The sequence below is a fragment of the Cyprinus carpio genome, chromosome A22 (genome assembly GCF_018340385.1).
Source record: "Cyprinus carpio isolate SPL01 chromosome A22, ASM1834038v1, whole genome shotgun sequence".
Lineage (NCBI taxonomy): Eukaryota > Metazoa > Chordata > Actinopteri > Cypriniformes > Cyprinidae > Cyprinus > Cyprinus carpio.
The window spans coordinates 2,321,906-2,335,787 of record NC_056593.1 but is presented as its reverse complement, the minus strand read 5'-3'; the positions used below and the strand labels follow the sequence as shown (position 1 = coordinate 2,335,787).

The 13,882-nt window shown below is 36.8% G+C and overlaps 1 protein-coding gene across 1 annotated transcript in view; it reads left to right on the top strand.

Annotated features, from left to right (window-relative positions):
• LOC109047485 (fibrillin-2-like) overlaps positions 1-13,882 on the top strand; it is a 71,474-nt gene that overhangs the window by 14,353 nt on the left and 43,239 nt on the right. The window contains 4 exon segments of the mRNA XM_042711644.1: positions 1,821-2,018; positions 3,687-3,812; positions 8,078-8,203; positions 11,836-11,988. Of these exon segments, the coding sequence (XP_042567578.1) occupies positions 1,821-2,018; positions 3,687-3,812; positions 8,078-8,203; positions 11,836-11,988 (603 nt within the window).

Sequence of the window (13,882 nt, the reverse complement as noted above, 5' to 3'; positions counted from 1 at the left end):
GCTGGTTCGAAAAACGTGACGGCTTCCGAATGATGTTGGCCAGGGCCTTCAGACTCCCGGGCTCCAGTTTCATTGCAGATCAAAGGATTGTTAGACAGACCAGAGCAGCTTTAAGAATGGTCTTATGGCAGACGTTTCTCAGTACCTTCTTTGTTATTGTCCTTCTCTGCAGAGCAACTTTTGACGTCCATGTCCATGTAGGTATTGTACAAATACTTATATGTCCAGAAGACTAATCGACCCTTTAACAAGTCACACTTTACCTTATGTAAATGACTCAATACTCATGTGTGATCCACTAGTAGTCAAAACAGACAAACCAGTGGCACTAGTCAGTTGTGCAGGCTATCTCAGAGTAGAAGTCCCAAGGTTGTTTCTGCTTATAGACACTATTTTAAAGCACTGCATTTGTTTGCTCCTAACATGGGGAATTACCAAATCAAGAAATTCTGACTTCATAGATACGCCTCAGAAGGCTTTATCCATATGAATATCATCACTCACAGCAAGAGTCAAAGAAGCAATATAGAGAGGCTGATGAATTGGAGTACTGGATACGCATGGACACAAATTGGCCTTAGCTTGTCCCACCCTAGTCCTGACAAGGCACAATTAATCAATCCCAGATGTGCATAGGATGATCGCAGTGGGTTGCCTCAACTTGGAGAGGACCTGCATTCCTAGACTCAAATCGTCCAGCAAGAACGGTCAGGTCAGGGGAGCGCAGGAGGGACGAGGAAAAGGGACAGCAAAGGGATTTGAAGACACGTGAGGGGGAAATCTTCATAGGCCTTTCTTCTTTTTTTGTCTTCTCCTCATGACCTACTTTCTTAGTGTCATTTCCCTCCCTCTTGGGTATGGATATATGATTTGGCTTTTGTTTTGCATGCAATATAATGAAGGATATGAAAAGATTTGTTAATTTCTTTGAGGAACGACTAGGGTCAGGAAGTCATTCATATTCCGCTAGAGTAAACTGACTCTCACACTGTACCCCAAACAAAAGCAGGATCTCGTTCAATTACATTTTCAAAACATCACTAGCAAAGACTTGGAGGATGCAGTACCATACAGCAGGGCATTTGTTAAGAGTTTTATTAAACAGAAATGACTGCATCCTGAAGTGCTCAGTTATGTCAGTGTCGAATTGGTTTGTTTGATGTTCAAAACATCATTAATGTGATTAAGTCAACTCAATTGGCAACCAGCACAAAGGAAGTCAAAGCTCATGGCCAAATCTCCAAATGTCAAAACAGTGCTAGTACCACTATCCCACATTTCGACCTCAGCCAAAAACAAGATGGTTTGTCGTGGAAATTGCCATTATTGATGCAACCCAGCAATTTCTTAGCAATTATCTGGTTATCCTATTATAAGACAGTGAAAGAGAATCCCTGTCAGAGCATTCCCGGACCGACCTCCAGCATTAGAATGATTGGGAAACAGCTGCGTGATGGAGAATATGTATCTGCTGCTTTCTTTATCCACAAATGTGATTTCTTGTGGTCGTAATTTCTTGGTTGCATGTCATAATGTTTGTCAGTGCTTGTCTTATCATATTATTAAAAAGTTTTGTTGGCCTGTGGTGGCTTGCTGGTCTTGGCTGGTTTATTCTAGTTTAGCAATTGGCCAGCTAGTCAAATAAGTGCCACCAAACCAGACCAGGTCAGCTAAGACCAGTACACCACTCTAGCCCATTTTAAGCTGTTTTTATGGTTTTGAGATGGCCTTGTGAAAGGCTTTTTCACTGTATGGAAAACCAATGTTGTTTTCATGTACTCAATGACGTCTCTAACGCTCTTCATCCCTCCCAAAATCAGACTACCGGACCGGGCCATGCTTCACACAAGTCAACAACCAGATGTGCCAAGGTCAGCTGAGCGGCATTGTGTGCACCAAGACATTGTGTTGTGCCACCATCGGGCGAGCATGGGGTCACCCATGTGAGATGTGCCCTGCCCAACCCCACCCTTGCCGAAGAGGTTTCATACCCAACATCCGCACTGGTGCTTGCCAAGGTAAGAATGAGCGTAAACATTCCTGCTAGCATCTGAACAAATAGTTATTTCCTTCTCAGTGTCTGGGCTCACATGTTTGGCGAATTCTTGCCCTAATGACTAGCCTGACGTGGCAGATGACACTAAGAGAGGTCATGGTCTGTTTAAGGTAAACCATACCACTCCAGTCCTTGTCCGAGAGGACACTTCCCCACTGTGTTTCTTAGTAGAGTCAAATATTTAGATTACTTCCATTGGGAGTGTTTTAAATGGGATTACATAATGGCTTGTCACATTTATTTATAATTATGGCCGTATTGTTTGGACTGCTTGTTTGATTTTCAGGGACATAGTTGGACATGATTTAATTCTGTTCTCAAGGCCTGTTACACATTATAAACCTTAGTCACTTAGGTCATGAATATTCATTAGATTCAGTCTGTAAACTAATTTCTTTTGCCTCAATGCTGTAGATTCTGCACATTGTTTTATGTACTATTTAATTGGTTTTGGTTTAGTTCTAGAGCAATGCAGATGAAAACAACTAGCTCTTACAGTCCAGCTGCTTCAGAGCTTCAGCCTAGCGCCCTCAGAGAAATTTTGCGAGGCAAAATACCAAATGCCACCCTGATTTCACACATCATTTCAAAGACGACCCCTCCCAACAATTAGAAACGTCTCTATTTAACTTAAGATATTATTTTTCTCCCCTCAATGTACAACATAAGAGATAGCTCCAAGTCTGGCCTGGATTTGCCCAAAGATGGGGTGCTTTTCCAAAAGTCTGTCTGGATGAAGTACAAAGCACACACATGTGCACATTCGGGTGGGAGGATTTGCGTACCGCGCAGTGAGCTTTCCAGAGTTTTTTTGTGTTTGATGCCATTTAATGGCAGAACTTATTTTAGGCCTATATTAGTAGACAGAACCAATGATTTGGTGCTTATTGGATACAGGTTGAAGGTCTGTGGACTGTATTTTGGCTGCGGATGTGCGTATCAACGAAAAGAGACAAATAATTGCAGTGTTTGCCAGATATGTAAGGGTCATCCAACCCAGACAATACCAAAGATCTGTAATTGTGTTATGAAGTCTGAGTTCAGACCATAAGAAAATGTCCAGACTGTGAGCTAACAAAGATGATGCATGTGTTTTACCCTACGAGAGATCCTTAAAGTTAGCAAAACCCATAATGGATCTCAATTTAAGAGCTTTAGATGTTGCTGTTGTAGTAGAAATTAGTGTTTCCTTTCCGAACAAAGCCGGCAGTTCGGATTGTGCCAGGATTTCCATTTCAGTGAAAAAAATTCAGTGCTTTGTTTGCCACGTAAAAAGATGCTCAAATCCTAGAAATTAAACTTATGTCTGGTGTATTTGAAATAAAGATCAATGATTTAATTTGTTGTACAAGAGCAATTTACACAAAAAGACAAGCTGTTTTAAAAATAAGACATTTTAAATGCAATTTTATGTACATTTTTTGCAGTCAGATCGAATAATATGAAATGATGGATCTCAAAACATGGTTTATAATGCTTCCGGGTTATTTGTAAATTTTATTTCATTTATTTATGTGTTGCAAGTCGAGTGCATTGCATTATATTCGGATATTGTGTCTTGTCAAGTTGTGTTCAAACTACAGATATGGGCTGAATGTGTTTGCTTATGCTCTATTTCTCTTTTTGTTAGATGTGGACGAGTGTCAGGCCATCCCAGGACTATGCGCTGGAGGAAACTGCATTAACACCGTGGGCTCCTATGAGTGTAAATGTCCAGCGGGTCACCGGCAAAGTGAGACCAACCAGAAGTGCGAAGGTACGTCATTATTGCACGGAATCCAAACCACGCAAGCTGTCAGAGAACAGCAGGACAATGATCTCAGTCCTGTTCGTAACTCGTAATTGGGAAAAAGTTGAGTCACACACTTGGCGTTTGCAAGGTTTCCAAGTTGTTGATATGCATGAAATGTTGACGTCAGATCTGAGGATCCAGTGAATATTGCCTGGAATCGGTCTACATGATAGTTTATGATGGCCTAGCCGCTGTTCATATTCCTGGTATACCTGGTTGAGACTTTAACATTAGTGGTGCTTGGGTGGAATTTAAACAATGCCGAGTGAAAACAAACAGGCGTGTTGTAAAGTGGGGGTCTGCGGTTCTTGGATCCAAGCCTGCCCTTTAGGACTATTAAGATAAAACCTAAATAGAGAGATAAAGAAAGAGAGATAGTGGATCACAGCTATTATATACCAGAAGGGTGAGGTTATTTCTTATCTACCACAGTATTTTATTTCAACTTAGTGTGTTGTTTTGGCATTACAATACTGTATTGCCAAAATGGTGCAAAATGGAAGTGGATTAACAGTAGTGCAAATGGAGAAAATGGTCAGTATTAACAAATAAATGAAAACAACAGGTGTAAAATAAAATAAGAATTTTGAATAAATATATTCTTACTGAACAGTAAATAAAATAAATATTTTTTTATATAAAAGTAAAAGTATTTAATTTTATTGTATTAAAATGAATTAATGAACTGAAAGCAGTCTTTTATATATATTTTCAGTTTAATTTTAGTTTTTATAAATGTTTTGTGCTTGTCTTTTTTACTTCTATTTACCTTTAGTTGTATATTTATTCTATATATTTTAATTTCTAAGTCTATATATTTTAAATCTATATTCTTACTTGAATTATATTTACTAGTTTTCTCAATTAGCACCTCAAATAATTTTATTTCAGTTAATAAACAAGGCAACATTTCTAATTTAAGTCTTATCTAATATTTATAATTTAATTTCAGCTAAAATAAAAGATTTTATTTATTATACTATTTAATTTTATTTTACACTATTGCTCTATTTTATAAAATAAATGTATTAAAAATATTATATTTTATAGTACACTACGGTTTCATTAAAATATGTTTTATAAATTTCAGCATTGATTACAGCTTGCATTTCGCTTTTCCAGGCAGTCTTTTAATGAAAAGAGTCCTACCTGAAGTAAATGACATTACTCAGAGGTTGTTTTTATCATAGCTCCATTAACTTGATGGAGACTTGATTTATGTCTGATTCGAGTATCTACTTTGTCTCAGATGTTTGTCATAAAATTCCTGAGTAGGAATACTATTAGGCACAAATGAGTTGTTGACATACAGGAAGAGTACAGTGCTATCAAAATTAAGAGACACATTTATTTTCTCATAGATGCATCTGGGAAGCTGGAAACTTAAGTAAAAGTGTCCATTTAGTCCCAGCTTAATTTCATTGGTGTCTAGGAGAAACAACTGAGGTATTAGAGAGATCTGATTTGTGACTTTTCTTTCCTGCAAGTTTTTACATTTTCACTTCTCGTTCAAAACAGTAAGTAAAGAGTTAAGTATGTAAACCGATAGAATTCAACACACTTCCAGTAAGCCAGACAAAAGGAATCCCAACCCTTGAGGTTATTAGTTTAAATCTGAAAGACATTTTGACCCTGAAGGACAAAGCCATGACTAAAATGAAAGTTTGGAGAAGAAGCAAACCTCTGCCTGCAGGCTTCACCCAAGCAGCCTTTTTCTCAAGCAAACGAGAGAGAAACTTCTGTGAATAAGATACTCGAGTGATCACTAAAACACCCTGAACTTTGAGTCTGAACAGCTGAAGTTGCCTGGAAAAGTGCTGCTCTGTTTTTTTTAAGCCACGTGGAGGGTGGAAAAAAACCCAGGTGGTAGTTCTTTGGGGTGAGGAGGAGCGCTTAATTAAAAGACAATGGTGTGGTGGAAAAAGTCTTGCCCCGGGCGAGGTTTTAAGGCATGAGGCGCACCTCAGACTGCTTACGGGCACTTTCTGACTCTGAAGACGTGTTGAGGAGACTTACAGAAGCCAGGAGCTCATTTCAGAGAAAGTAACTCTAGAAAGCTGAAAATGTAATGCTAAGGATATCCAAGTTTACTTGTAAACACACAAATAATGACTTTAGGTTTAGCAGAGCTTCTTATATTTTGTGATATAGGGTTGAGCTCTTGAGGTGAGATTTTTAATGTTATATTAAAGGCCTTTACAACAGGATAGTTTTAGCTGATCATCTGTTCCATTATAAGAACTTAAAAGGATCTTCTAAGTCCTTGCAATGTTCTTATGATGCCATAGAAAAGCTTTTCTAAGTTCTTATGTTGCTATAGAAGAACCTTTCAAGTTCTTAGGTCATAGAAGACCTTTTTTAGGTTTATATGATGTCACAGAAAGTAGATGTATCTTTTTAAGATCTTAAGTCATAGAAGAACCTTTTTGTGTCATCATAAGTACTTAAAGTTCTTTAATGGCATCATAAGAACATAAAAAGGCTTTTCTATGACATCAAAACAACTTAAAAGAGCCATTATAAGTTCTTAATTCATAGGAGAACCTTTTATGATATCATAAGAACTTGAATTTTTAATGCCAGTTATAAGCACTTAAAAAGGTTATTCAGTGACATCATAAGAACTCAGACAAACCTTTTTATATTTAAGTCATAAAATAACCATTTTATGATATCATAAGAAAGGTTTTTCTGTGACACGGCAAAAATTAGAAGACCCTTTTTAATATCTTAAGTCATAAAAACATTTTTATAATATCATAAAACTTAAAGTTTAATGGCATTAAAAGAACTTAAAAAGTGACATTGTAAGAACTCAGAAGAATCTTTTTTATCATATAAGAACTTGACATTTTAATGGAATTAGAAAAACTTTAACAGGTTCTTCAAGGACATAATTAAAACTTGAAACGTATGAATTTCAAGTTATTTAATGGTGTTATAAGAACTTAAAGGGTTTTCTGTGAAGCTAGAACTTAGAAGAACCTTTTCAAGTTCTTAAGTTCTAAGAACCTTTTTTAATTTAATAACTTAAAGTTTCTTTAATGACATAATGAAATCATAAGCAGTTCTGTTATGGCATTATAAGAACTTTAAATGTTTCTTCTATGACATTTTAAGAACTTAAAGGGAACTTTTTAAGTTCTTTTGTCATATAAACCTTTTTGTGATTTTTTTTTTTGGCTATATTATAACCTAATGTTTCTTCTGTGACATTTTAAGAACTTACTTTGAAACTTTCTACTTGTAAGAACATTGTAAAAACCTTTTTAAGTTCTTCATTCTGTCACAGAAAAACTTTTTTTTGACAACACAATTGAAAAAAGTTGTAATATGGCAATATAAGAACTTGGAATGTTGCCATTGTTTAGAACTATTATTAACCATTTTTAAACCCAAATAATGGGGTACAGTGTCATAAACATTATATTTTTAATGCTTTTTTACCCCACCCCTTATTTTTCCTGTTTCTCTTTATTTAAATAAAGAGTTTAACTAAACATAACCATTTGATCAGAGAAACAACTGCATCTGAAATGTAAAACCCCAAAGTAGTGTTCTTCTAACATATGAGGATGTGAACACACACTCCCGCAGTCATTAGTCGAGATGGCATATGTTTCCTTTCCAATACAGCTTCACATCCCCCCTGAGTAAAGTCTAGTGCCGCTTTTGGGGCTCCACTGACGAGTGGGTTAGTTTTGCCGAGGTTTTTATGACTTCAGCAGGGCCGTTTTCAGCTTCTGTGGCACACCGTGAGTCCCGGTTTCCACACACACATCAAACTCGCTCATCATGCTCTTCCCACATCCCGCCTCAATCTCATGCGACAAATCCAACACACAACGTCCACATATAATTTTACTAAATAAATGTAATTGCACATGTGTATAAATATAAGAACGACACGCTGAAAAAAACAATAAAAATCTCTTTACCATCTGTCGAGTTTCACTTTGAGTTCGCGCCTGTAGTCGCGTTATTTTACCATGAGGAGATGGACGATGCCAGTTTGAAAGCACTAACCACAAATGAGATCTCTTGGTTTTCTCCCACTGTAGAATCCAATGAGAGTTGCTGCTTGTATGTTTCTTCTAAAAAATGTGTCTAATCTAATTTGGTTAGTACTCGTTGGTTTCTACTGCAAGACTTAGTCTACGATCTCTGATAAATCGGCATTTTGAAACTTTTAACAAATGCAGGATATGCATCATTGTGTTGTATTTTAGATATCGACGAATGTGCAACCATATCCGGAGTGTGTGACGGTGGGGAATGCACCAACACCGCCGGCAGCTACGTGTGCACCTGTCCGCGGGGATACGTCACCAGCACAGACGGCTCCAGATGTGTCGGTGAGACTCTTTCTTCCACACACACAAACACACATGCAACACGCATGCGTCCCGTGACCTTGCGCTCCTGGGCTGCATCTGAGCCGTGGTTCATTTTGCTTGAATGACTCATGGGATGAACTTGTGTGCGGTGAATCGCTTCAAGCCTGGGCAAGTGTGCTTGTGTGTTTATAGGCCTGTATATTGACTGCAAGCAGGACAGAACCATTGTTTTAAAGATGTAAATAAACTGGATGAGTTTGCAAAGTATTTTTTGAGGTCAATTGTGTAATTTCTGTAGATTAGTCACCTTTATTTATATAGCACTTTATACATTACAGATTGTGTCAAAGCAGTTTTACAGTGTCAAACAGGAAAAACGTGCTGATAATGCATGAGGACAATAGAAAACAGTCAGTTTTCAGTTAAAGTCGGTTCATCATCGATTTGTTGATGTGATTCATTCTACATTCGTGTTTTTGTGAAAGGGGACATGAACTGAGAAATAAAAACTCCATCTATCTACATACAAAAAATAATTAAACTAAAAAAAAAACATCCAATAATCATAAGAAAAAAAAACCTTCTTAATAAAAAAAAAAAAAAGCTTATATTGAAGCCAATCTGCCAAAACGAGAGGTTGTGGAATGTGTCACTTTATGATGTAATAGTGCGGCTAAACTCCGCCTCCACAGAAGATCAACCCCTGCTTCTACATCACTGCTTGTTAAGCTCCGCCCACTGATTCATGCATGTAGTGTAAATAACAAGAGAGGAAAATACAGGTCCACGCAGAAACCAAACGATAAAGATGGTCAGTCCATATTAGCAAAAAATGTCTAAAAGTTCTGTGGTAGCATCATATAAACTTAAAAAGGTTCTTCTACAACATCATAAGAACTTAGAACCTTTTAAAGTTTTGAATCAGTTCCTTGTACATTCATGTTTTTGTTAACATCTTGCTACATTTTGTACATGTCTATTGCTAGCAAACTTAAAATAGCAAGGACGAAAATAGCAATAATTTTGATCAAACAAGCAAATATATGTGTATGAAACCACCGTTGTTGTCATTTCAGCTGCATCTGAAATAGGTCACACCATTGATATTACCTGAGAAGTTTAAAAAATACACTAGAAAACTTTCAAGAAATTAATTTTTTCTGTGCAGGATATGCTCGTGTGGTGAAGTTGATTTAAAAACTGTGTGCCTGACATCTCTTGTATTAAAAAAATTCATACTCACGCTCATCTTACAATGATTGTTGTTTTACAAAAGAACAAATGTTTGTTGTCATAATCTTTCATCAAAACATTGGGAAACGCAAGCAGAAATAATTTCTACATGCTTATTTGTAAGAAAAAATGTAACGCAATTCTTGGTTTCACAAATAATTTACCTGAAAATTTCTTAAGCTTGTTTCAGAAATGTAACCATTTACATACAAATAAATATCTGTACAAATGAAAATATTTTGGGTAAAAGATCTCATATTCATGTTCATGATGATTGCTGTTTTCAGTAAGAAAAAATATTTGTTTTCTTAATCTTTCATCAAAACATTCTGGGAAACGTGGAGAACAGATTTTTGCATAAACTGGCATTAAAAAAAAATCTTACAATTTACCTGGAAATTTATTTGGTTCATTTAATGAATGCAACAATTTACGTACAAAATAAAATTCCTACAATGAAAATTGTTCGGGTAAAAGATGTCATATTCATGCTCATCTTACAATAATTGTTGAAAAGTTTGTTTTCGTAATCATTCCGGGAAACACTTGGAGAACAAATTTCAGCATAATTTGGCATTACTAAAAAATTTTGTTTTTAAAAATTATTTACGTGGAAATTTATTCTAGGTTCGTTTCATGCATGCGACAATTTACATACAAATCTTCTGCACTTAAAAATTACTTGTCTTTTCTGTTGACGTCACAAAGGTCACATGCACCGGCAAATGTAAATGTAGTTAAATCCGATGCCGTTGCATGTTGCCTTTAAAAATACTCGCAAAGGAAACCGTTCCTTCGCAATCCAGACAGACTAGTCTTTCTTTAGTTTGAGACTTTGGTTGTGTGGAGAGTTTGTTGCTTTCTTTTGGCGAACAGGTCTCGCACGGTCTCATCTGGTCTCGGGGGATCAGTTGCCAGAGGACAACGGTGAAAGCAGAGTCACATGGATGCTATTTCCTCCTGCTAACATTCCAGTACAGTGATGCAGAGACACAGTTGACTCTGGCATCGCCTCTGTCTTTTCTCTTCACTGTCCATTTCTCTCACACTCCCTTCTCTCTCTACATGTGTGTATGTCTCTTTTTATACACGCCGTCTTGAGTTACACACTCCCTCCACCCCGTAAGTCTCTCGTAACCCCCTGATCCATCGGGTCCCCGGATGCGAATAAAGAACCATGAGATATCGTCCCTGGATGACGCGTTGACGTGGCCTTCATTTGTTCCCAGAAACCCGTGTGGATTTATGGCAAACGTTTGCTTTACATATGGATCCTGTCATGGTGGAGAATGCGGGCAGCCCGTGTGTTTTTCTACATGTTTACATACAAAACAAAGACTCTAGGAAGCCAAAATGGTTTTTGGAGCACGAGTTCATGGGAGAATGTTCGAAAGTTGACATGAAATCAAAATTGACTGTTGCTATTACTTTCATAATTGCGCGCAGTTCATCAGTGCATGTTATTTCAAAGGCCAAGCATGCTATTAGTAACCAACAACAAGCTATTTAGACATTGTTTTAGGCCAGAAACCAAAGAAGGCACGAAAGTTTTGTGGTATCTTTGCGTTCCCCCCGGCTGGTGCTTTGCTTCTCACAGAACCAGGCCGTTGGGAGTCATTTAGCCTGGCGCTAATCAGCGTTAATGCACTGACGGGCCCCATACAAACACGAAAAATCTCTCTTTGAGGATCGAGAAGGTCTGTTTCCAATTAAAGCCAGCGTTCCCGTCACCACGCTTGCGAAATCCACCCTGCCCTCCTCAGGCCGAGTCGATCCCAGGAGGTTGCAGTTCGGGAGTGTGAGCCTCCAGACAAAGGGTTTCTTATGTCGGACGTAGATTAGGCTGAGATTATTCCACATGAACCTGATGCATTGCAGAGTGTTGGTTCATTAGCTGAGCTAATCGTCTCTCACCCCACTTTTGCATGGTTCACACATGCTAATATCGTCGTGTACGCACCCTATCACAACCAGCCCCTCTCTTTGACCTTGACTGAGCGAAACGTCCCATCTTAACCCCGTATGCTGTTGGTCCTCCAGTGGCCTTCTCAGGCTCTCACCTCATAAATTAACTTCCTGCTTTGGGGACCGTGTACAGGGCATGCATGGATTTGACTTCCTGTCATGCGGGACTTCACTCGCGAGAAAAGCATTTGTGGTATTTGGAGTTAACAATTTGTGTAAATGTCATCACTTTTAGCAATTCGAGTCAAAAAGAATGTTAAAACATCATATGTGATGTTATTTCCAGGTCATCTGTCACATTTAAAATCGAAGGCCAAGTTGAGTGCATTGCATTGTGGGATACTGTCATTTTATACAGCTCATTTTGACTAAATTTACATTGTTTACAGTATGCGTAACTACGCGAAAACAGTAGCAAGCATTTCTGATATCTCTCTTTTTCTGCCTCACAGATCATCGGGTCGGTGCATGTTTCGCGTCTTTAGCGAACGGCCGCTGTGCGAGCGAACTGTCCGGTCAGTACACCAAGTTGCAGTGCTGCTGCGACTCGGGCCGCTGCTGGGCCCTCGGACACATCCCAGAGATGTGCCCCGTCAGAGGTTCCGGTGAGTGGGCTATTGCTAATCATTAGCATTTTTGTTAAGTCAAGCATCACTTGCTGTTACTATCGCCAATGCTGGAAATTTAAACTTTATCAACGCTTATTAGAGTTTAGTCCACGTTAAAAGCTAAATATCTTTAAAAGATATTTAGCATATAGACACTATCAAAATTTGCTTTTTAGAATGTTTTACAACTTTTTTTTGTAAGTTTTTAGTCCACGTCTGTTAGCTTTGAGGCTAACGTTTGTATGCTAGCATACACCTACAAGAGAAATAAGCATAAATACCACATTTTAAACAGGCTTTTAAAAAAAATCCATATCTGTTAGCTTTGAGGCTAACAACTGCATGCTAGCATACCTTTAAAAGATATTAGCTTATAGACACTCTTAAAATGAGCTTTTTAGAACATTTTACAACTTTTTGAAGTTTTTTAGTCCATGTTAATGATTTACAACAACTTTTTTTAATAATTTATTACACTTTAAAAGATATTTAGCATATAGACACTATCAAAATTTGCTTTTTAGAATGTTTTACAACTTTTTTTTGTAAGTTTTTAGTCCACGTCTGTTAGCTTTGAGGCTAACGTTTGTATGCTAGCATACACTTACAAGAGAATAAGCATAAATACACATTTTAAACAGGCTTTTTAAAAAAATTTAGAACTTTTTTGAAGTTTTTAATCCATATCTGTTAGCTTTGAGGCTAACAACTGCATGCTAGCATACCTTTAAAAGATATTAGCATTTAGACATTTTAAAAAATTAGCTTTTTAGAACATTTTACAACTTTTTAGTCCATGTTTGTTAGCTTTGATGCTAACATCTGTATGCTAGCATACTCCTAAAAGATATTAATCATATGTACACATTTAAAATGAGCTTTTTATAACTTTTTTGAAGCTTTTGCTTCTGTCTAGCGATAGCAAGTAGCATAGTTCCTGGCTGTAATGCAAGCTAAAGACTACTGGCTCCTTCAAAAAAGACCCAAATGTCCTTTTCAACAGGAAATATTTCAACACAAAAAGAAAACTCTACATTTAATGTAATTCTGAACTGACTTTAAAGTACATTATGATCCTGTCATGATACACTAAAATGAGTGTTGACTCTCATACTGTATTACAATAAAAACATAATTTCAAAGGAGCAATTTCTTTACATGTGCGATCGTTTGACCTTTATGAAGTGTTCTTTGAAGAGTCGCTCCAGACATCACCCACCTGTTTTACGTTCCCACATCCTCACACACACCATCTTTACAAGCGACCATTCCTCTGGATAATAAAATGCTCTCTTTCATTCCCACATCTTCACACCCACCTGTTTTACGTTCTTCCATCCTCTTTGACACCATCGTGTGTCTTCCGCAAAAATTCATGAGCAAAGCAGCTGCCAAATCCTCGGTTTTTCTGCTTTAGCTTAATGCATGAGCAGTGTTCAGTCTGCTCATTATTTCGTTGTTCGGCTATATTTATATTATTAATATTAATTAATTATAATATATAAACAGTATAATATATATATATATATATATTATAAGTATTAAAAATATATATATATATATGAAACAGTATAAAAATGTAATACAGTATATACACTGAATAGTATTAAAATATCTAATATATATTTTAATAACGTAAATAAAAAAATAATGTATAAACAGTATTAAAATTTATAGCATTAAAATATATATGTATATAATAAATTAATTTCATGCGTTGAATAAGTGAAAATTAGGTATTTGAATATATTATCTACATTTAATTAGTGCTGTCAAACGATTAATCGTGATTAATCGCATCCAAAATAAAAGTTTTTGTTTACATAATATATGTGTGTGTACTGTGTATATTATGTATATATAAAAATACACACACATACAGTGTATATTT